Source organism: Cygnus olor, chromosome Z (assembly GCF_009769625.2).
Source record: "Cygnus olor isolate bCygOlo1 chromosome Z, bCygOlo1.pri.v2, whole genome shotgun sequence".
Lineage (NCBI taxonomy): Eukaryota > Metazoa > Chordata > Aves > Anseriformes > Anatidae > Cygnus > Cygnus olor.
The window spans coordinates 35714435-35739233 of record NC_049198.1 but is presented as its reverse complement, the minus strand read 5'-3'; the positions used below and the strand labels follow the sequence as shown (position 1 = coordinate 35739233).

Below are 24799 nucleotides of genomic sequence, written 5' to 3'. Positions count from 1 at the left end.
CAAAAATAAGTTCTAGTCTCCGAAGATTTTTCTTCTAACATCATAAGAAAACTGATGAGGCATGCTGTATTGTGCATGATACTCTAAGCAAATACAGAATGCATGTGGTTATAAATAACAAACTACTATGTTACGTTAACCTCTAAAACAATGAGATAGCATTTGTCATTGTTTTTAAACTGGCTTACCACACACTGATTAGAAAAGATGCAACGTATTTCATCGTAGCTAACTATGTCAAGACTGGTAGTTAATACTCTAGTAACTTTGTTAACCTCTTCTGGCATTGTAAGAAGCCTCACTTCCTTATCTTTTATTTTTTCCTTTCAAAATGTTTATTCCACCAAAAGTGATGTTAAAGCAATATTAGTATCTCCTTTAACTTTTAAAAAAATTGTCTTCTGTAATTTTAACTCTCTCGTTCATCCTGGTATGGTATACCCCTACATGAGTCACCACTTTGGAGATCTTTGGACTTAAAAGTTTCAAGTTTCTACCCCTAAGTCTGGACTGTCATGGATTCATCAGCCTTCACATACGGCTCAGACATGCTGGAGTGGAGAGAAAAGGGAGGATAGTAATGACTGGTCCTAGGTTATAATTGAATGTGTATTGGCGAGTATCTTTTCAGGAAATCTCAGCTCACAGAAAAAAAAAAAAAAAAGACAAAGCAAACTTTTCTCTGGATTCCCACGATAAGGGGATTTAACTCCAAATACTTGGAACATTTGGTATTTATGGAAAGAAACTTTTTAACATCTGATCATTGTATGAAGCTGTAAGGAGAGAATTTGAAGATCTGAAAAACAGCATGAAGTAATCTGAAAATGCTTGTAGCCTCCTATTCTGCATTTCATTGTGAAGCTAATCAAGAAGACTCGTACTTTATGAGGTTCTCGGGCAACATCAGAAACATTTTAAAACTGTGTTGTTGTACAAAACCCACCAAACCTACCATGACCATTAGTCCTGACTCCTGACAGCCAAAACTGAGACACATTCCATGGGTGGTAAGGGCAATTGTAGACACAGAGAATGCTATTTCCCAGACTTGTAACCTGTCATTATAATGAAGATAGCAGATATTTCTACTGGGGACAAAATAGGGGTCTGCAGTGGAAGTCCTGTTCACAAGCAGTTCTTCTGGAGACTGCAGGAAGCTACAGAAACCCAACCATGCAGTGCATCAAATCTGGAGTTCAAAGAGCTGAGCAAATTAGTCGCCTTCTCAAAAACCTGCAGACCATAGCCTCCCATATTCTGTCAGCTCTCCCCAGCCCACACTATGAGGCTGTTTTCAGACTGCTGGCATGCTTCTTACCTGGCCCCAGGAGGAGGCCACCCACTCGACACAGGGTTGCCTGTTACAGTTCTGAGTGTCCACGGGGCGCTTGGACACCTGGACACAAGCCTCGTTCGACATCGGGACAGAGCTGCCTTTTGCTGTCAGCCGCTGACATGTCACTCGCCGCATCTGGATGCCTCCACCGCAGCTCCGTGTGCATGGAGACCATGATGTTACCATCCATCTGTCAGAGAAAGGCAAGGAAGTCAGGGAGCACATACGTGCTTTGAGCATGCTGCCTGTGGTATCATCAGTGCCAACCAGAGTTTATGTGTTGGTCCAAAGAATGGCTTGGTTCATTTGGGCCACGACCCTGGAAAGTGCTGAGTGCCTCAGCCTCCTGTAGTAGTCACTGAAAACTGCTCAAAGGATGGAAGCCGGGTGTCCTGGTTTCAGTTAGGACAGAGTTAATTTTCCTCCTAGTAGCTGGCAGGGTGCTATGTTTTGGATTAGAATGAGAAGAGCGCTGATAACATGCTGATGTTTTAATTGTTGTAGAGCAGTGCTTACTCCAAACCAAGGACTTTTCAGCCTCTCTCTGTCCTGCTAGCGAGCAGGCTAGGGATGCAGCAGGAGCTGGGAGGGGACAGACCCAGGACAGCTGACCCAAACTGGCCAAAGGGGTATTCCATACCATCTGACGTCATGCTGAACAATATATAGGGGTGGCTAGCCGGGGTGGAGGGGGGGCCGGCTGCTCGGGGATAGGCTGGGCATCGGTCAACGGGTGGTGAGCAATTGCATTGTGCATCACTTATTTCGTACACATTATTACTATTAATACTATTATTATTATTATTATTATTGTTGTTATTCTTTTCCCTGTCTTAATAAACTGTCTTTATCTCAACTCACAGGCTTCACTTTCCCGTTTCTCTCCCCCATCCCGGAGAGGGAGGGGGGAGGGTGAGCGAACGGCTGTGTGGTGTTTGACTGCCAGCCGGGCTAAACCACAACACCGGGAAAAGATTATATTTTTTATTTAAGTATCTCTCTGACAGTTCTTTGGGCCCAGAATTCATATTAGTTTTGCCCTTAAGGTTGTTTTTAAAAGCCTAGTAAATATTACTAGCCCAGTCACAGGGGTTGGACATGGCTGCTCTCACACCACTATGCCACAGGAGCCTTAATCACAGGCAACAATAACAGCCCCAGCAATGGGTCACAGGGCTTGATCACAGGTTACAGTCACAGGCTGCAGCCAATTTTCACTCCTCAGAAGAGAAAACTCTCCTCATAAAGCTGATAGAGTAGCTCTCAGGGCACTTCGAACTTGCTGCTGACAGAGGAACCAAGAATCTGCTGGTGCGTGTCAGGCCCTGCCTGCTCTGTTACCTCCCTGACAGCTGGGGTAATATAGTAAAGCGTGATGGTTGCTCAGGGATGGAGCTTGTAAATGGACAGTACAGGGACAAAGAACATATATTTTCTTTCCTCTTGAGCTTGGACTGTGCATTTAACTGCTGATGGTCTAATCCCATATGTGCTGGGGTTTAAAACATCCAGTATAACTAATAAAAGACCTGTAACAACAAAAAAATAATTGTCCAGGTCCAAACTCTTACCAAGATGGACAGTACATCTTGCCTATTTAAGGTTGATTAGGTGAAACACTCATACAGTTGCATTTGGGAAGAAGATACTGGTAGGAACAGGAAGGACACAATTGATTATTAGTTTCCTGAAGAGATTTATGGTTGTCAGCAGTTTGCTTCATTAAGTTTCAGAATACACAGCAGGAGCTGTGTGATATTGGGGGGAAAATAGTGCCTATCTTATCCCTCAATGGCAGTGTTTCTGGTTACTTTGCAAAATAGGCAATAGGTGTTCTCGAGCCGCATGGAGAGGCATCTGTTACTGCTCCTCAGTTGCTACAGGTGATTAATTCCTGAGGTCACAGAAACAAGTATATGAACAGACACACTCCTGACAAAGAAAACAAAGACACAACTACTTTTTTTTTTCTTTTTTTTTTTTTTTCTTGCAGTTTGGTGAGGTTGGAACTGAAGTTTTTCCCACCCCTCCCTCATAAAGCTCTGCCCTGCATTTCAATCAACTTTTTTTTCCAAGCATACATCTCAACAGTTTCTCAGGACCTGAGAGAGGAGTGTGGGTGGCGGTACTGTTCAGGAAAGGGATAAAAAGACATAAACCATTCCCATGGAATTTACGGCCATCACCATAGGCAAACTGCTGTTAATGAGCGCGTTTCATATTTCATCACATCTCTTTTGGTTTCCGTCTTATGACTCGCTGGCAACTCAGAAAATAGTTGCCTGCAAAAATGGGTAAGAATATATTAAAAAAAGGTAATTAAACAGGACCTTGCCATCTACCCAAGACACAACCATAGTGGTAAATCTGGCTGGTTAGTTCTCATCAGGTTGCTTAGAACCTCTCCTCGCATCAGATTAGACTCTTTTAATATAAGTGCCAGTCCCAAATCACTCTGTTGAATGAGGGAAGTTGTACTAAATTTCTCTTGAGATCCTGACCACCTTGTGTTTGCTTATTCAAGAACACCATGTCCACAATGGACATAAGGGAGTGGAGGGAATAAAAAATCCAGAAAAATACAGAAAAGCACTTACACACATCTCAGCTAAGGAGCCACTGGATTAGGGAACAGGGGCATTTTTAATATGGAGAGAGTATAACACTAATCTGACTCTCTGGATAGACACTGGGATGTATTCTTTTTTAGACCAATGGGTGGCAAAGGAGGAAAGTGTGTTCTGCAGGGAGAAAGCAGCAGAACAAGGGAAAGACCTTAGTGTAGTCAGAAGTCTTTCAAGCTGTCATGACTCCACTGTGTTTATCAGTAACAGAAAGCAAAGGATTACAGGGGCACTTAAACTGAGACAGTCTGTAAAAGGAGGCAGACCTCTGTCTGACCCCCTTCATGCCCACAAAGTCCAATGGGATGTGCTAATTTTACAAAAGACATTTCCACTCTGTGAAGGGAATTCAGCTTTACATCTGCAGCTGCATTTCTGCATTTTTTGACATTCAAGCAACACAGGAACTCAGATAACAAACAAAGAAACAAAACCTACTGCAAAGTAGCTGCTAAGTCTAGCTTCTTTGTCTGTTTTGCTGTTGGAATCAAGTCTTATGGTGCCATGTGGAATACAAAAAACATATGACCCTGCAGTTCTTGGGTGATGAAACTCCTGTGTGTACAGAGCTGTGTACAGGATAGGCACCAAATTTACAACCAACACAGGCTGGAATTACCCAAGAAAACTCAGCCCATACAAATGTATGAGATGAGATGGGCTATGTGTGAGGATGCTGAGAGAGCTTGCCCATGTCCCCTCAAGGCTGCTTGCTATCATTGTTGAAAGGTTATGGATACTGGGGAGGCCCCTGACAATTGGAGAAAGAGAAGCATTGCCACCATCTTCAAAAAAGGATGTAGGGATGACGTATAGGGAACTGGTCAGCCTTACTGGGGTGCCTGGGAAAATCCAGAAGCTAGTCCTTGTGGTTCATGTTTCTGCGCAAAAGGAGAAGATGACTGTGAACAGTCAGCCCAGACTGATCAAAGGTAAGTCATGTCTGACGTACCTGATTGAATTCTGTGATAAAATGACCAGATCTGACAACAAGGTGAGGGCCATGGAAACCATTTACTTGTCTCCATCAATAGTCTAATATCCAAGCTGCAGTCTGGATGGGTTGACATGGCTTGGGTGAAAAATGGGTTTGACGATGAGTCTCATAGGGTGATGATGAATTGTTTTTACTCTGCCTAAAGGCTGTTAACAAACAGGGCCTTATGGGGCTCAGCATTTGTCCCTGTTCATGTTCTTGTTGGCTCACTTCTATCAAGCTCCCCCTGATGGCAGCTGCACCCCTGGGCTTACTGAGAGTTTCCCTCAAGTTTCGTGCCCTGCCTAGGTGAAGCCCTGAGCAGCCTGGCCTGAGCTCAGCCAGCCCACGGAAGCCTGTGATTCTACTTGGCCTTGATGGGCATTATTAATGAGTCATAAAGGGAAAAGCAGAAAAGGTAGGCTTCTTAGGCAGAAAAGATAGACTTATTGGACAAGTTTTCCTGTCATTCAAGATGTTTCTCCATCATCCAAAATGACAAGTACCAGTAAATGTCTGGAAAACACTTTTCAGCCTTGATGTACCGTATTTCTTGTGCTGTATTTTGATCAATTATGAAACAATGCTGAAAGTTGATACTCAAAAGCACTGATCTTCTGGGAAGCTTTGGCTCTGGGTTCGGATTTGAAATTTGCAGCTTAGACCTCTCTGTAACTTTGATTTACATATTATTATTATTATTATTATTAATCTTTTAAAAATCAGCCATCATATTGTTAATCACAAACAAAACTCAGAGAAAAACATGATGTCTTTTCAGAGTGAGTTGATGTAAGCTCTAGGGCAGGCATCTTTTCTAACTAGTCAGTTACTGGGACAGCTTTGTTTCCAAGGGTCCAGATTGTTACTTCTGGGGCTTCCTTTCTTCTGTTCACTTTCCAGTCATTGCTATTGTATGTGGAGAGTACTGAATTTATGTTAATAAACCACAAAGATACTAGGTCAATGCTTTTTCTCTAACGAGGATCTGGCCTTGAAGGGTCTGAAAATCTGCTAGTAATTAATCGGAGGTAGGAAGACAAGTACATTGAGTTCTTTTACTTTACAGTTTCAACATACAGTAAGTACTGTCTGAAGGCCCCATTTAGGGTGAAATCTTTCCTTTCATGAAGTACAGCACTGTGCTCCCCCTCCCCATGTAATGTCAGCCCCCAGTGAAGTTTACGAGTTTAAAGAACTGGTGAGGCTTGAAATGGAAATGAAAATTCAGTTTTCTACCTCATTGTAAAAATGCTGACTATTCCCACTGTCAGGGAAGAACTCAAAAGTACCAAGAAGCTGTGACCTTTGCTAATAAAGAGTAAGCAGTAACTTTTCCATCCATTTCTAACGTAACTACTGAAGGAGTAAACACTGTCTGTACCATTTACTGTCAACATTTTCCACAAATCTTGCTACTAATTCCCAACTGTCAAAGTTAAGCACTCATAAATTCCCCTTTAGCCATGACTTTTCCCCAGACAGGCAGTGGCAAGGCTACAATGACATGCACTCCAGCACCAAAAACTTTTCAAGTACACTTTAAAAGCATATATGACATAGTAACATGGTAAGGACAAACCGTGAAGGGCAGTCTCTCCTGTTGCATGCGATGGGCTGCAGGGCTGGCTTGGGCTTCTCTTTGCAGTGGGATGTGTTGACTTCAGTCCCATCCAGTAAGCACCTGAGCTGGGGCAGCTGCACCCCTTTGTGGCCACAGGAAGAGGAACAAGCCATCAGCTTGTCCACTGACCACTGGTATTCTGCCAAAAAGCATGGGAGAGACACACTAACACTTAAAAACTGTCAGCAGGAGATTCTTAGAAAAGAGACTAACTCTCTTTTGCAACAATGTTGTCCCTCCTTCCCCGCCCCCCCCCCCCCTTTTTTTTTTTTTTCTGTGCTCAGAAGCATCAGACATGGAAATTGAATGACGCTGTAGTACAGTTCAGCGATGCCAAATGACAGGTACGTGGGGCATCACAAATCCCTGCATTTATACAAACTTAGTTGGGTAATTCATTGAGCCTATTTGTATGTTAGCTGTCTGTAAATTAGTCAGAAACTTCAGAAGGCCATCGGGAGAATGAGACCAGCAGGTACCACGGCAAGCATGTAAGCTCCTGGTATGCAGCTAAACATGACACTGCAGAAAGCCTCACAGCTGGTATGTGTGGTACACATATCTCTAATTTAAAAGATAAGCAAGAAGTATGTGTGTGAAAATAACTACCTTTTCAAACACTTGTGAAAAAATACAAAAAAGGAAATTTTACAGTGACAAAGAAGTATGGAGCACCCTTAAAAGTAATATAAGAATGATTTCATAGGATATTAACCTCTTCATATTTTTTTTCCTTAAATGATATTTTTAGTTCCCAGTGATTTCTTCCTATTATATTGTCAGATTTATTTTATTTATTTATTTTTTTTTTGCATCGGTTCCTGAAAAACGTGTTAATCCTTCTGGCAATACATCCTTTATTCACTTTTCAGAAGGCTACCAATTCCCTTTTTAAGGTCCCTAGATAGTTCATAAAGCTTGATCAGAGTTCTAGACCTTTGATAATTATCAAAGTAGTGTAGCCTGACTAACTCCCAAGAAGTCCCCTGGTTCGTTCACTCCAGTTGATTTTGTCCAGTGATTTCATACCATGAACATTTATTGCAATGCAATTCAGTGGATGCAATTACAGAGGTCAGTAAATATTTCATATTCTTCTTTGCAAATCTACTCTTAAAACATATTTTAAACCAACTTTTAAACTCAGATAACAAAATAGTGGTGGGAAACCATGGTGTCTGCAAGGAAGACACAATTTGGCCTTGCCTTTCACTTTTGTGAGAGCTTTGAGACTGAGATAGAACTGAAGACACATGCTCAGTGTATTGCCAAGCATTAAAAAGACCCATCCTGTTTTCACTTGTCACATGAAGGACTTTCTGAATCTTCTGGAAAGCCATTAGACCCTCTCATTGAAAAGTTTGGATCACCCCAAAGTAGGAAAATGAAAGGAAGGAATGGGCTTATAATCTGTTTTAACATCTTAAAGGTACACTTTCATATTCAGAGCTATGCATTCAAAAACACAGTGTACATACTCATTCTTAACCATTTATAATTGCGAAGGGGTATGATTTAGTGAAGGACATTTCTCACCATGTAGATTACAGAGATCATCCATCCTGAAGGTGAATGAAGGGGTCGCAACACATTTTAAATTTTGTTGCAAAAATTAAGGAAAAGTTAAATTATTTTCCACTCCACCCCTGACAACTGTGGAAATGAAAGCTGCATATTTTGCTCCAACCCATCCACCCTGCTCTGTTCAGTGACTTTGTCACCTTCAGTTTATTTCTAGGGTAAAAATAACAGTGACAGCAGTTTTACAAGCAAAGGGTTTTCAAGCAAGTAGAGACTGTGTAACACTGACTTGAGAAGATTAACAGCGGGTTTTCTAATTTTAAAGATTTGATCTGTGGCACCCCTGTCTCAAATTTCTAGTTGACACAGCAGCTGTAAGTATAGCTTGAATTATCAAGGTGTGCTACATGCTCAGCAGGCCAGAAATATCAGATGTCATTTTGGGAAAGTGACACTGTGAGTGAAACCTAAGACATTGCAAGTTATTTGCTAGGCCTGCAAATCTATATCTACGGTGGTAAAACATCAAAACACCTATTTCCTGCTGTGCTTCATAGCCCTGGATTAAGAGAAAAGAAATACAGGATAAGAAAGGCAATGTATGGAAGTCAATGCCAAGAGCTTCATGAGGGAGAAGGACTGAAACTAGAGAGTTACCTTGAATTGTCAGAGAAGTATTTTGTATCAGTGAGCCAGCCTCATTCTGAGCAAGACAGCTGAATTCACCTTCAGGAGCATCACTAATGTTGAATATCTGAAGAACTCGTCCTGCTGCCAGGAGGTGATGCCTCAGACTGAGAGGCTTGCCGGAGTAAAGCCAGGTGATGTTTGGGGTTGGATGGCCATCCACAGCACAACCTCAAAAATAAGGACATGAAATAAACCTGCTGAGTATTGAACTTGTTGTAAAATTACATGCTCTGAAGTGGGCAAAAATTAAAGGAAAAAATCACTTCCATTCATTTTTTTCCTAATTTTCTCATAATGAAAAATACAAACGTAGTAATGAGTACCTTCTCATCAGCTGAAGGAAAAAACAAAACAAAAAAACAACTCCAAAAAGCCAGCTAATCAGCCATATGAAAATCTCAGATCAGTTCAGAAATATTTATATCAAGCATTCTAAGGTTCCCATTAATTTAAATCATTCTCATTTCAGTATTCAGGGAAGTGGCAGAGTGAAGTTACACACCTAGCATAAGCTCAAGAAACATTTTTGAGCAAGCAGTACAAACAGAACTTGTCCTCCAACTCCTCTATTTTAGCCACAGGACCACCTTTCTCTCATTTCTTTCTTTTTTTTTTTTTTTTTTTAATTTTAATGTATTAAACATTAGAAGTTTTATTTACACAAAAGTTATCACAAATTTTTCATTGCATAAAAAAATGTTGAAAAAACAAAGATAGAACTGAGTTTTTAGAGGTTGTTTAGCTCAGTGATGAGCAATTCTTCAATCTAAGCCAACCAAACCAAGCAACTGAAGAAAACTGGTGAATCTGTAGCATCATTTGGGAGTGCCTACTTATCATCAGATCAGCTAATGAGGTTTAGGTTCATGGTGAATTCTTTGCCTTTTGAGCTAATGGAGGGGGTGTATCTGTATGTTATTGTTTCCTGTAGTCCTCCTACCAGCTGCACACTGCTGGCTTCAGTGATGAACTGTACACAGCAGAAATTTTGTGAGACTTGATAATCAATGGAAAGATAGATGTGTATCAAAGGACAGATAGATAAGTTACCTTGCATATTTCCTGGGGGAAAAAGAAAGAACTGGACAGTTGCCATGATGCAAACCATCCACATCGACTTCAGGGATGGGGAATCAGAAAAGCCATGCTGAAGGGAACCTGTACATTATTTGGACTGCTTGTGAATTAGGCTGGACCTGAAGCTCCAGCATCTCTCTGGTACATAAAAGGTCTGGCTAAGTTTCTAGGGGTGCAGTCTACACTGGTTGTTAGCTTGTTGTACAGCAGCTTTATGCTGTTCTGTTTAAATTAATACTTATGTATAATGAATCACTTTTGTCTTTTTGTCTCTGCAGTGAGGACCCTTTCTAACCTTGTTTTGACTTTAGTCACTTCCCTAAAGTAACACTAGGAATTGGGTTGCTGTATTCTTTACTTATCTGCCTTTTGCCACTAATCATACCTCAAATTACACTAACTCTGTAGCAGAAGATGCTGCCTTGCACATGAGAATCAAAGTTTGCTTGCTCATACAAACGAGAAGAATTCATTCAAGGTGGAAAAAGCCAGTGGTGACTGACCCATGGCATGTCACAGACAATTACATGCTGAGAGGCAGATCCAGGGACTGGGAAGGGGGTCTTCACAGTACCTACATCTACTTCTCAGGCTGTTTGCCACTCAGGAGGATGAACAGTGGGCCTCTCACCAGTACGCTAGCCACATGTGGCTTGACTCTGTTCCTCATGCCCTGCCTGCATCCTCTGTGAGGCAAGGCGTTGGTTAGACAAGACTTCCCTTTAGGGCTGGTTCACTCTTTATGAAATACATATTAGTGAGTGCAAGGACTCCCCAGCAGAAGGCCCATAGGGTACACAATAGCCTGTGCAGTTGCAATGGTAACGTTTCACTGGCAAAGGTCTAGGTAATACAGCTAAATCTCAAAAAAAGAAAAAAATAAAGAAAAAAAAGAGTTGAAAAAGGGAGAATGAGAGATTGCTCATTGCTCACAGAGGTCACTTCTCTTCCTGTGTTCCCCTTTTATTTATAAGGGTAAAGAGTCTTTGTTATTTCTTTTAATTTCCTTGGCAAAGTCTAATGTAGTTTTATCCTTGGCAGCTCTCTTCCTAACATTACATTTCCACTGCATTTGCTTCATTTTACCTTACACCTTTTGTCCTTTCTAAGTACTGATGTTTTTTCCTTCTCTTGTTCTGAGAAACAACTCTACCAGTTTCCAGGAGATACTCATTCTCCACTAAATGAGAGATGTGAAAGGTATCAGCCTAAATGGTTTAAGGTTGCGTAAGTTAAAAGCAATAGAAAACAAAGGAATACTCAGGAAATGGATAAACTTAACAGTAAGTGGCCGTATTATTTTTCCCTACAGAATACTGCTCAACTTGTAAGAAAACTGAAGGGGTTTTCACAGGTCAGCATATAGCCATGACAACTGACAAAGACATGCTGTGAATTCAGTTTTACTGTTGGCATTTGCAAACGGTTTGAGCAGGATAAATGAAGAAAGCAGAAAGGTCAGTTTGACATTAAGTGCAGAGGACCTGAAATTGATTTCAGTGTGCAACTAGTTCTAGTTCATGCCTGTTTTTCTTTTTAAAATTTTATTGCCAAGCAGACCCATATAGTCTTCCTGTTACTATTTCACTGATCTCGTATACTATTTCTTCTTTCAAAATGTGTAAATAAAATACTAGCTTAAGGATCAGCCAGTAATCAATAATATGGGGGGAAAAAAACAAATTCTGTTCCCTCGGTATGTTTTACCAGTGAGTAATTATTATATTTTTTCACATTTAACAATAAAACTTTACTAACACCTAAGAGACTCGTATGTAATGGATACTCCTTATTTGTCTATGCAGAACAAGAATCACGCACATTTCACAAGTGACATTTTCTACATTTCCCACATTTATGGACGCATAAACTATGGGATAATGTTTTATGCATATTAAGTGAGAAACAGAGTACAATAAAAAAAATTTTTCCATTAATACCCATTTCTAATCTCCCTGGAAAAATTTAAATGCAATTTAATGCAGATTAACAACACATATTCTCTACTTCCTTCCATTCCTGTGGACACTGATGGCTTTATCCTTCCAAAGCTCAACATCTGTCTGTATAATGCAACAAACAGCTTGAGAAGGAAAAACTGGCTGTACTTCCAAACAGCCCAGCTATTGCAGAGTGTTAGTATGTCAAGACACCTAGGGAGATGGGGAGGAGAATTTTTTTTGGGACTAGTTCTGAGTGGCAGAAGTTGTGGCACGAGAGGGACCTTCTTCAGTTCTTACCTAGAGAAAGAAAATACTGCCTTCAGCCTCCCTTTCAAAGCCCGCCACAACTCTGAACTCATTCAAAGCCAGAATGAGTCACAGATGTTCAAAAGCTGGACAAACAAACAAAAACCTAATACCAATTGCATCTTTTAGTAGGAATGATGTTAATATTTCAAGGATAACAAGGGGGTATTTGGAAAAGGAAGATCAATGTTTCACAACAATAATAATTTTTCACAACTAATAATTTCTTGAGAGGAAAGAGCAAATGTACAGTGCAGATGAAATTCAAGTCCCTGTTATATATTTGTGACATTCACTGTATGACTGTAGCCATAGAAAGACTCTGGGCTACTGCACAAAGAACAAAACATGTAGCATGTATACTCCCATTGCTCACCCGCAGGCTTGAATGACAGAGACAAAGAAATGTGAATGCTATTGACTCTAGACTCTAGACTCGATTCCTTTTAGCAGGCTGCTAACTTAAGTCAGCAGAATTGCACGGAAGGCAATGGCAAAAATGTCAAACGAGTTATGAACTAACCTAAACACAGTTTGTAATAGAAGGAAAAAATACAGAACTGTGTTTCAAAATGATAGCTATTCTTTAAACATAGATTGCTGTCATGCATTTGCATTTGTCTGACAAATAGTTCTCTAATTTAATTAGAGAAAAAGAGGGAAATTTAATTCCCTCCTGTATCTAACATGAAGGGCAAAATTTGATGGGAGGTATTGGAAAAGGTCCTTCATGGAGAGGGTGGTTGGGCACTGGAACATATTTCACAGGGAAATGGTCATGGCACCGAGTCTGCCAGAGTTCAAGATGTGTTTGGACAACGCTCTCATACATATGGTTTAATTTTTAGGTAGTCCTGTGTGGAGCCAGGAGTTGGACTCAATAATCCTTGTAGGTCCCTTCCAACTTGGGATATTGCAAGATTCTATGAAATTTTAAGCAAATGCAGGTAAAGTAAGATCATGTCTGAAAGTCTTACAATCCCTAAGCAAAGTCTGTTTGCTGAAGTGGAAAAAATAAGAGACAAGCCTTTACAGTTCTTCTTAAACAGTACAGATTTGTTCATATAGTAAGCAGAAAGTGTAAATTTAAACTGACATTGTTAATTCAGGTTGTTATGAAAATTGTTATGAAATATACTTCTCAGTGCTTTCATACAGTGTATAAAATAAAACTCACAAAGGGTAATGCGATCCTGGAAATCCCCAGAAGAAAGGATCAATGTTAATCTAAGTATAACCTTTGTTTTTAATAACTTAAAGAAATCCAAATGAACATGAGTTTATGCTAGACAAGGAAAGGCATGTATTTAGGAATTCTCGAAATATGTCAATTCAACTGATGACAGTAGCATTAAAAAAAAAAAAAGGTATTAGGTACTTTAAATAACTATTTAAGGCTCCAAAGAGCAGTTGAAACTTACTATATTAAATATATGACATGGCTTTTAAACTGTTTTCAAAACACCTAAACTAGTTACCCAATGCCACACATGTTGATGTTACTTGATATCATTTAGATAGCATTTTAAATTTACACCATATTCAACAAAACCTGAGTTAGGCCCGTTCCCTGCCTCAGAGAAGTTGTAAAAATGTTCCCAAATATACATGGGCCACACAGTGGGCCCATTAAAAAAGCAAGGGAGTTTTCAAACTTTAGTAAAAGAGCTTGTTTTCTAATAAGAACTCTGAAAATTGGAATCCTACACACTGATAATCTTGTACGACTAAGGATTGGGATGAAAATAATCAGGAATGGTGAAAATAAATAGAAATGATGAAAACAGTGCCTACAAGAATGGACACAATGCTGAAGTGGCCTGCTTAGATAACTTTGATGGGCTTGTTCAGTGCATGGCAAAGACAGAAATGAATATACTTCAGAATAACATTCTGCTCCACTGATGCTACTGCTCCAGGTTAACTGCACAAATATATTTGTGGAGGAAAAACGGCACTCAAAACAGTCAGGTGGAGCATGCACTGAGCAGCAGTGCAGCACTAGGAGTCTGACAAGGAGACAGAGCAAGAGCTAGCACAAAACATGATTAGCAGTCCAAGCTGCGAAGGCCAGTGCTGCTATAGAAACCTTTCTGTATTTATTAAGCTGATATAAACTTGCTGCATCCTGAGACTTCAGCAACTCAGGAAACTTCTGTGGTGCAAGGAAAATAACAAACACAGAGCAGAGGAGGTGGGGGACAGATAGCTGCAGGGCAGCCAGGGCTGCTTGCTCCAGAGGGGACTGTAACTTCTGTCTGACTAACAAAGTGCTTTAGCAGTTTAGGGGAGGTCTTGAGAACCAACGTGGAGGGAGAGGGTGTTTCAGAATTGAGAATGGATAAGCCCTTTAGTCAACAGGTCAGGAATCCCATGGTGTTTGAAACTCCCTTAACACTTACTCTAGAGCAAAGCTTAAGTTTTGTAAAAAGCACAACAATGTTTTATGTGAAGGAGTTGGCAGATTGACAGGTCAGACTGGGATACCTGTGGCGAGTCTCGTCGCCCTAGTTCTCACCAGAATATGCCTTGGTGGATAGTTTAGAACAGAATCTAGGCCACTGCTCCTGGAAAAGGCATGAGTTCACGGGCTGCAGCTTTTACCACAAAACCAGAATTATACAGATATTGCCCCTGAAGCCAGAGATATTATTTTATGTGGCAGCATTTTTGACCACTGCTGGATCAGTGGTTGTCATATTGGCTCATTCATGGTGCCAAACTGAAGCAGCAGGTTGTCTTGAGGACCTTGCTCTTTTAACTCTGCTTTCAGAGCTCTGCAGCAGCAGGACCAGAGCCTGACTGCATGAAGAACAAACACTATATCAGCGTGGTCAAAGTGTTTGACCAGGCAAACGTGCTTTACATACCATACACACTGTGAACTGCACGCAGTAGTCATGTTCAAATGAAAATCCACACTTTTCATCAAAAGGCTAGTAGTGTAGTCTGATGCAGAAGGAAGATACTGCAATGCTATTTGAACATTACGTAACTTTTAGAATGGAAAATAATGTGAGAGTGTCCGACTGGGGAACTAGAAATGATTATAATGGCACACTTTTGATATTCATTTTAAATCTTATCCTCACAGAGATGTAACTTACATGGGAATTCTCCAAGTGTGATGAGGCAGTGTTTCCATGGAGACAAAGATGGAAGGGGATGGGAAACAAAATTAACCGGACAGATTATCTCATGGATGCACCTTGTGCTTTATCCTCAACACAGTGGAAATATTATTAGCATAATATAAAGTTTCCCCCAAAAACATTCTTTAGCATTAGAACTACTTTTCTAACGTGATGTCCAATTTATTACAGAGTGAGAGGAGATGGGAAAAATGATGTTGTGGCAAAATAACTTCATAGATAGTCATGACTTTATCTGACTCTTACTGCACAATTTCTGCAGCTGCCTCATTTCTTAGGGGAGCACAAACACTGGTTTAATCATAATTACTCATGAGTTATATATTTACTGACTTTTTGCACAGATTGTAAATTACTTGGTATTTCTACATCCCATTTCCAACTGTAGCACTAATTCACAGAACCTAGGAAAATTTAGAAGAGGCTTATGGTAGGGAGAGGAAGGGGAAAAGGGAACAAAGGAAAATTTCTGATGTTTCAAACAGATATTCTTCCTTGAGCATACCATGAAACATGACTAGAGATCCATGCTGGTGGGTTCAGTCATGTTCATCAGGTTCATTTATTGCTTTTCATACTGATTTTAAATAAATAACAGTCTTATGTTTACAAATATTCTGGGTCAAGAGCAATACACATAGCAACAAATTGCAGCACTAACTTTTTTTCTGTTCTGCTTAGAAAGTTTGGATGTAATCATGGTATTAGTTTGAATTGCTTCTTCTCCTAAAGTAGCCAGCTGCATAGCACTTGACTCACAACAAAGCACCCCAGAACATATTAAAAAGTTTTAGGTCAATTCTTCTGTTCAGTGCCACACCTACAGGACTCTCAAATATGCAGAGAGGCAAATACTAGCCACAGGTTTGAACGGGTCCTCTAGACTGAAAACCCTCCTGAACTTCAGGGCTTGGTTCTAATGCAGTTGCCCCTTCAGAGTAAGTAATTTATTGACACAAAAAATATGGCCATTGAAGGCAAGGTGGCTACAAAAATGCTTTCACACTCTGCTTTCTGAGGCCTCTTCTGGACATTTAAGTGGCTCTGCTGGAAAATAAGGGGAGTATACTATAGCTGGTAAAAGGAAAATGAGAGGGAAATACTGCTGTTGATAACTGAATCCTTTGTACCTTTTAAGCAAAAGGTTATTGTTGCTTTGCTTGAAGAATAGCTTCACTATTAAGTAGTGTAGCTGTTTGCAGGACAGGAACTTGTAGTCCAGCCATTTTCTGTCTTTTCAAACAGCAGAGAAATTGGCAGCTAAGCTGCTCTAACTCTCTCGTCACTGGGGATAACATAAAGACAGAAAGAAACCTGCTTTCCAGGACTGTGTTTTCAGGACTGGCAGTTAGTAAAACTGTGTTCTGATTTGTGAAGTGAGCAAACTTGATATGGAACAACAATATTACTTTTTTTTTTTTTTTTTTCCAGTTGACTGTACTTTTCTGGTCATCAAACTTTGATGATACACTTTGTCATCTAACTTTACAGTTATTTTTAGTATTTCCTACCTATATGGATTTATTTATTTATTAAGCTATTTATTAATACATAGACGCAGATGTAAGCATAGCCTGGAAAGATGAAAATTCAGAGTCCTAAGCTGGGGATGACAACACGGAAAATATGATAACTACACAGTCGCGATACTGGAAGAGCTGACTGGATCAGTATCTTTCCATGTCTTTGTCCTCATAATGTCTCTGTGAGGTAGAGAAATGGTGTTTATCCTATTTAGAGGTGCAAAAGCACAGCTCAGATTCCAATGAGACTAGAGTAGGCAATAAAAGGGGATGAAAACCATTTTTCAAATAAATGCTAATTCAAATTCAAATAACTTTTTCTAATAGGGTCAGTCACATCTCCAGATTCACTAGAATAGCCATAGTGCTCCAGGACTTGCACCAGCTTCATTTCATCCAAAGCATAAAACCAGAATAAAGGCTAGGAATTTACATAATGATGGTATCTTCCTTTTTGATTTAAAAAATAAAAAAGCTGTTATCTATGTATATATATATATATTTGGTCAAAATGTGAACATCTCATCAATGTATAGTAAGCCTTAAAAGTATGCATTGCAGATATACATAACAGATAGCCTAGCTTCCACTACTACAATATCTAATATTTCTGGGTTGCCTTTTTTTTTTTTTTAAGAGACATTACTTAAGCCTTGCACCGTGCCAAGTTAGATGTACTTTTCGTTTCACGTCCTAGCTTTTTTACATATTTATGCTTCACTTTCTTTCTAAATTCATGAGCTTGTCCTGCATTCTGAAATAAAGGTGCATCTTTTCCTGTGGATGCCTCATAAATACAGACAAAAACCTTTATTTAATTATATACAGGGTACTATGCAAAATCCCTCCTTCAATTTCCTCAGTTGCAAACTATATTTTCAAACATCATCACATTTGATAAAAATTTCTGATGATATTTATCAACATGTGGGGCATTAACCTGAAGCTTTGGGGAATGATTTATCAAATGTGTTCACAGCCATTTTCTGTGCAAGCCATGCAGCTTATCTGCAACAAAATATTTAAATAAAGCAGCACATGCCAAGAAACAATGTGCCGCTAAAAGCAATCAAAATACACTCTCCTTCCTCTTGTTTTTTCCTTCATTGTGACCTTTCCTACATTTCTATATTCTTAGAAATATTAATTCCTGACCTATCCTCCCATGTTCCTGGAATTTTCTTCACTTAAATGTAATTCATCTTTATAAAGCTTCAGTTTTCACTATGCCACATAACTGCAATGATTGTAGTATTCTTCTGGGCTAAGATAAGGAAATATTTTTGTGTTATATTTTGCATCTTTTGATAAGTCAACAAAGGTTTCCAATGAAGTTACATCAAATTTATGAAATTGTAGTGAATTCCTGCCAGTTTGTAAGATTTTCAGTTTCTCACTGGAATGTTTTCACATACAGGACACCATAAGCTTGAACCTAAATGAAAACAAAAATTCTTTATAGCCCCAAACCCTTTTCTGCACAACTGTCAGAAGTCATGAACACTGGGTCATACAATTTTGATTTTGCCAAATAAACATTTAAAATGCTCAGGACCCATGGAAATGTGTCCAGGGAGTTGCGTCAAAGAATTCACTGATACTGGTAGCATAAATAAAGAAAATCTACTGAAAATACATGAATTTAGGATGTCCTTGAGTTCAAAAAGATAATTCCGTGAATTAATCAGGCCTTATAAAAGTCAAATGGTAATGAATATTGTTAAAAAACAGAAATTATTACTATGAAGCAAACATAGGATATATATATACATATGTTATTTATTTATTTTCTGAGGAAAAGGGCTATGTCTCCCATAGCTATTTCACTATTAACATTCAGGAAAACTGTAATGAAAATTAAAAAAGAAGTCTCAAACCCAGAAACTTTCATAAGATTAAGATCTAACCTGAAAGCTTTCCAAAGAAATGTCACTTCAAAAATTTACTACTGTTTCTATGTGTGTGTGTTATAAAGCCTGTGTGTGCCTACCATAAACCGAGGATGTTAGAAAGCAGGTGACTGTCTGCTGCTCATCACTGACTGTCAGTTCCCACTACTGTCAAAACCAGAAATATTTCTGAGCTGATGGGTGCTCTAGCTCCTGCTTTGAAGCAAGACATGGCATTCAGATTTGTGATCTGCAGGTAACACAGAAGTGGGTATTATACAACCTGGCAATGAACCTGAGGTCTGGGGAGGAATGCAGAACTATATACATCCTTCCAACAGTTGCAAAAGAGCAGTGTAAGCAGCAGTCTATGCCACTGTCTACACTATGCTTTCTAACCAGATGATATAATGAATTGGCTGGATGATTGCACTCAAAGAATTATGGTCAATGGCTTGATGTTCGGCTGGAGATAAGTGACAAGTGGTGTTCCTCTGGGGCTGGTATTGGGACCAGCACTGTCTAACATCTTTGCTGGCAACATGGACAGTGGGATTGAGTGCACCCTCACCAAGTTTGCCAATGACACCAAGGTGTGTGGTGCGGTTGACATCCTGGAGGGAAGGGATGCTATCCAGAAGGGCCTGGACAGGCTTGAGAGGTGGGCCTGTGTGAACCTCATGGAGTTCAACAAGGCCAAGTGCAAGACTCTGACATCGGTTGAGGACAATCCTAAGCACAAATACAGTCTGGGCAATGAAAGCAGCCCTGAGGAGAAGGACCTGGGGGTGTTAGTGGATGAGAAGCTCAACATGAGCCAGCAATAGGCACCTGCAGCCCAGAAAGCCAACTGTATCCTGGGCTGCATCAAAACAAGCATGGCCAGTGGGTCAAGGGAGGTGATCCTCCTCCTCTACTTTGCTCTTGTGAGACCCCACCTGTATTCAGCTCTGGGTCCCCCAGCACAAGAAGGACATGGATGCATTACAGTGAGAGTGAGTCCAGCAGAGGATCACAAAGATGATCAGAGGGCTGGAGCACCTCTCTTGTGAAGACAGGCTGAGGGAGTTGGGGTTGTTCAGCCTGGAGAAGAGAAGGCTCCAGGGAGACCTTATAGTGGCCTGCCAGTACCTAAAGGGGGCCCACAAGAAAGCGGGAGAGGCACTCTGGGAATGGAGTAATAGCACAAGGGGGAATGGCTTTAAACTAAGAGGGAGGAGATTTAGATTAGATGTAAGGAGGAAATTCTTTCCTATGAGGGTGGTGAGGCACTGGCACAGGCTGCCCAGAGAAGCTGTGGATGCCCCATCCCTGGAGGTGTTCAAGGCCAGGCTGGATGGGGCTTTGAGCAACCTGGTCTGGTGGGAGGTGTCCCCAACCATGGCAGGGTGGTTGGAACTGTATGGTCTTTAAGGTCCCTTCCAATCCAAACCATTCTGTGATTCTGTGATACTATGATGAGCTTAGCCTAGAAAACTACCTGAAATCTCAACCCTTTAGAAGTAAAAAATAAAGTAACCAATACAGAAATGTTCCTATCAGCTCATGAAAAAAGGTATTTTACATTAGATCTTAATGGGAGCTTTGCTGACTCCATTGGGCAGAGCATGGATGTTTAGTAGACTTTTTCTTCTGTTTATACTGTAAAGGCACAGAAGTGACTGCTGAAGGATCTTTAACTATGAGCAAGGAAGACCTACAAACCAGACTTCTGTGTTATGGCCCTGATATTTCCCTCCTGCTTATCTGCTAAACTTTATGTAGAAGAAGCCCATAGAAATTGATCCTGGAGAGCAAGTTCACTATTTCAACTGACTGACGTGATGGTGGAAGCATTGCACAATTCTACTTACATGTCAGAGAAAATGCATAGGATGTATGATTGTCTGGAGGTTCTCTTCCTCTCCTTTTAGCTCAGCCTGTCAATTGTTGTATTTTATACCATTGTTAATTTCCATGCAAGTTCTCAGTTGTAACTTCATTTTTCTTGTTGCTATTTTTTTCTCTCTCTCTTTTTATTTTTATTTTTATTTTTCCCAAGGCACAAAACTATATTTAAAGAAGCTCTGACTCCCATTTTTCCTAAGCCCTGACAAACCCTTATTTGAATTTATCCAGGTTTCTAACTTCATTTTTAACCTCTGGTGTCTCTCCACTCCTTTAACATGTATATTTTCCCAAAGCTCACTTAACACTACTTCACGCTTCAGTCTGTTCCTTTATGCATGTCCTATTTTATTCCCTATTCAACAAATTCTCTTATCCTGCAATTTCTGAGGATCAGGTTCTCCTGATTTCCACTGGGATAGAATTTATTTTCTTCACAGTAGCAGATAAGGTGCTACGTTTTGGATTTACAATGAAAATAATGTTGACAACATAGTGATGCTTTAGTTGTTGCTGAGCACTGCTTATACAAGGACTTTTCAGTTTCTCATGCTGCCCTGCCAGCAAGGAGGCGGGGGGTGCACAAGGAGTTGGTAGGGGACAGAACCAGAACAGCTGGCCCAAACTGGCCAAAGGGATATTCCATACCATCTGATGTTAGGCTCAGTAAAAGAGCTGTGGGGAGCTGGCCAGGCAGGGGTGCTGTTGCTCAGGAAGGTGTAGGTATTGGTTTGCTGGTGGCGGGCAACTGTTTTGTGCATCACTTGCATTGGGTATTGTTCTCTTTCTCCTTCCCACCCTCCCTCCCTCCCTCCCTTCCTTCATTTTTCTTTTTCCTTTCCATTTGCTATTGATTTGCCTTTATCTCAACTACAAGTTTATTTTTTTTAACTGATTATCTCCCACATCCCGTTGTTGTAGTGGGAGGGTGGGTGAACAACTGTGTGGTCCTTAGCTGCTTGCACGATTACACCACAACAATTTCCAGAAGTCTGTGATAAACTCACCCACTATACTGGAAGGCTGTGGGGAGACTAAGTATGGGAGAAAACACAGAATCTGTGACTATGATTTATACTGATATGAGTACACTGTAATCTAGGTGTAGATTAAAAAATAGCTGACTTGAGTCCTATTTTTTTTCAGTAATGGTTGTTCTCTTTGTGAATGAAACCAGATTCTTTGGGACAGCTACAGAAAACGTATTCAGATAATGTATATATACTTTCCATATTTGTTTTGATGATATTACTTGACAAAGCACACTGGTCTGTAGCTTACTAATTGATTAGATAGCCCATCCCATGCTGATTTTTTCATTAGGAAAAATCTCTCAGGAGCTTTCCTTAGGTTTTAGTAATACAGGCCTCAAACTCAGGTCAGTAAAACTTGCGTGAAGTTGAGGGAATTGCCTCAAGAAGGAATCTGCTTTGCTATTTTGCTGTTAAGATTCACGGAAATTTTTACCCCTGAAGTGGAAGGGCAAGGTACAGGGCAACATGGCCAAACAAAATTAGTTTAGAGGTTATACACAGGCAGGGAAGAACACCCTTTGTCATTTGATTACTGCTTTCAAACAGTCAAATATCCCTGCAACTTAAAGATCTCTCTCTGGAAAAGTGAGAGGAAATGGATGAAACAGGAGCGTGACCCAGTCTTAACAATGGTGAATACAATAAAACCTACTCAAAATGATTTATTCGGTACTAATAAATACCTTCAGATATTGCCCACAACAAGGACTATTTTACTGCAGTTTTTGTGCAAGCAGAAATGTAATCCAGAGCTGCATGCTAAAAGCTATTGCAAATGTACACAGATGTTAGCACTGGGGTAAAGTAAACAGTGCAAAACTAAAAACATAAATAGAAAGCCTCCATTGTGAAAAGAAAATCCTAAAATTGCTACTAAATGTTAAAAATAATGGAAGGTACAGAGACCAGGACTTCAAACAACCAGTCAGCTACAGACCCTTCGATGAAAGTTTCAGATTCTTACCTCTAAAAAGGTAAAAGATTGTTCTGAAACTGCAAAACTTGAAGAATTTCTCCATATACAGTACCAAGCCTGTTGGAGAAGCTGTTTGCCTATCTGAGCCTGATAGTAATTAGAGGCTGAAGATCAGTGTGAGAAAATTAATTTTAAAATAAACATGCCCTGAACTTTAGAAAAGGGTAAGATTCTCTTTATAAACAAATCACATTCACAGATATGAAAAGAGTTTACAGCCTCTAACAGAACTTGGAGTGCAGAGAAGAGAAAGATACATGGAGGGCAGAAAGAAATAGTGAGACAGGGAAAACATTTTGTTGGGGATATTTCCTTATATTGCTTTCTGCACACATTGGTTGTGTGATTTAACAAAGAAGAGTGAAACGAACAGGATTAAAAGAAAGGTTGTAAGAGAAAAACCAAGGCTAGAGGGATAGGGAAAACTCTAGAAACTGTTCTGGAGAAGGATTACATACAATATGGGTAGCAGACATATGGGAAGACTAGTACACAAATGCAGAAGAAACAGAAAAACAGATCCACAAGCATTTCTTCTCTTAGATCAACTGACTTGCTAGTTTTCCATGTCTTGTGTTGAACAACATTGCCAGCCTTTTAGGTCACAGATTGCTTCTTACAGGGTGTTATGAAGTGTGGCACAATGGAGACCTTACTCTGCATGCAGCACTGGGGCATAACACTAATAAGAGGACTGTCTTTTTTTTTTTTTTTTAATGAATAAAAAAGAGTTTTCAAGTTCTGAAAACAATTTAACAATTATTATGACTGCCAAAGGACTGTCCCAGTGCTCCATGTCTAGATAATCTAAACCTGTGATGTAAAGAACCCTCTTTAATCTAAAAAAAATAATCATAAAACACTTGACTTACCTATGAGAGCAGAGCTCCCTGGACTGATGGCCATTTTTGTTCCTGAAGGAGAGGTCAACACTGAAGGAGGTCTGGTCCCAGTGCTGAAAAGCACTGCTGTCAAGTCTTCTAGGTTAGGAAGGGGTCGTGGAGGCTCTAGTAACAGATTGGGAAACTGAAGTGATAAGCAACACTATAGCAGAAAATACCTCAGGGACTTAAAAAAAAACACCACTACCTACGGGTGCGTTATTGGTCATGTTGCAACATTATCATTTCAAAGGGGCACTCTAAGCAACTTCAGGAAATTACTAAAGGTGTGCTTTATTTGATATTAGATAAGACACTAGAGAAAGTATTAAAATAACATCTAGATCAGTATGACTACAAATAAAAGAAATTATGTCTGAAGGCTACCATGGCATTCTGGGTTGAACATTTTCATATGTAATGAGAGTATGTGGTATCAGGAGATACAGCAGCTTGGAATAAAGGGCAAATTTATGCAGCATAGCAGCCTAATCAAATGTCCATGGCAGTCACTGGAAAACTTTTCATGTCTGCTACAGACTGAATCAAGCCCTGATTAAATATGGTTATAACCCTCTCAAATCCTGTGGTATACTTAGGCAGAGCTCCAAAGGACTAAGAGCTCAAAGAGCTCAAGAGGATCAGTCTACACTGAGAACTGCACGATTTAGTCCTTTAGTAACAGTAACACTATTTTAAAAATTGATTGCATTGCCTATCATTCCAAATTCTTTTTGTTGTGGAAATTATAGAATATTTGATTAAAGTGAATGGTGGCCTCACCACTTTTTAATAAGATCACAGCACAAACCGAGCAATATTTCTGCTGCTCAGCATATTCAACACCAGAAGTACATGGATGCTTGAACTATTTATTTCCACCAAGAAACTAAAAATGTGATTTGCCTAAAAGCAAAAGCTTACATAACCCACAGTAACTTTGAACCTTTAAAAAATAAGCCATTTTTAGAGGTCAGAAAAGGATTTAAAAATCTTGTGGGAGTTCTGATGTATAGCCTGAAACCCAGCTGATATTTATTGTAGTTTTTTTTTCAGCTCAGTTTCTAGAGCCAGTCTGGATTCATAAGGGAATCATGTGAATGCTGTTAGAGGGACTTTAGTGTTATCTGTGAAACTATAAGAAATCTCACTTTAAAACTTCCTCTGGAAGCTCTATCATCCATAAGACCTATGCTCACTCCAGTAATGAAAGATGAGAGCTGTACTGGCTGTTTTAGTGATTTTGTACCAATAACATGGACTAGGTTTTAAAATTTGACACTTCACTATCAAATGTACTAAAGCATTTACATAGTCTGATTGGATCATTCATCTTCCAGGCAGGGAGAAATAATAG

At 39.8% G+C, this 24799-nt stretch overlaps 1 protein-coding gene across 5 annotated transcripts in view; it reads right to left on the bottom strand.

The window, feature by feature from the left end:
• The window catches only part of ADAMTSL1 (ADAMTS like 1), a 476605-nt gene that overhangs the window by 6804 nt on the left and 445002 nt on the right, over window positions 1-24799 (bottom strand). For all 5 annotated transcript variants that reach the window (XM_040540933.1, XM_040540934.1, XM_040540938.1 and 2 more), the window contains 4 exons: window positions 23434-23568; window positions 8742-8942; window positions 6522-6702; window positions 1322-1529 (listed from right to left, as the gene is read on the bottom strand). In XM_040540933.1, coding sequence (XP_040396867.1) covers window positions 1322-1529; window positions 6522-6702; window positions 8742-8942; window positions 23434-23568 — 725 coding nt within the window. The remainder of the gene's footprint in view (window positions 1-1321; window positions 1530-6521; window positions 6703-8741; window positions 8943-23433; window positions 23569-24799) is intronic.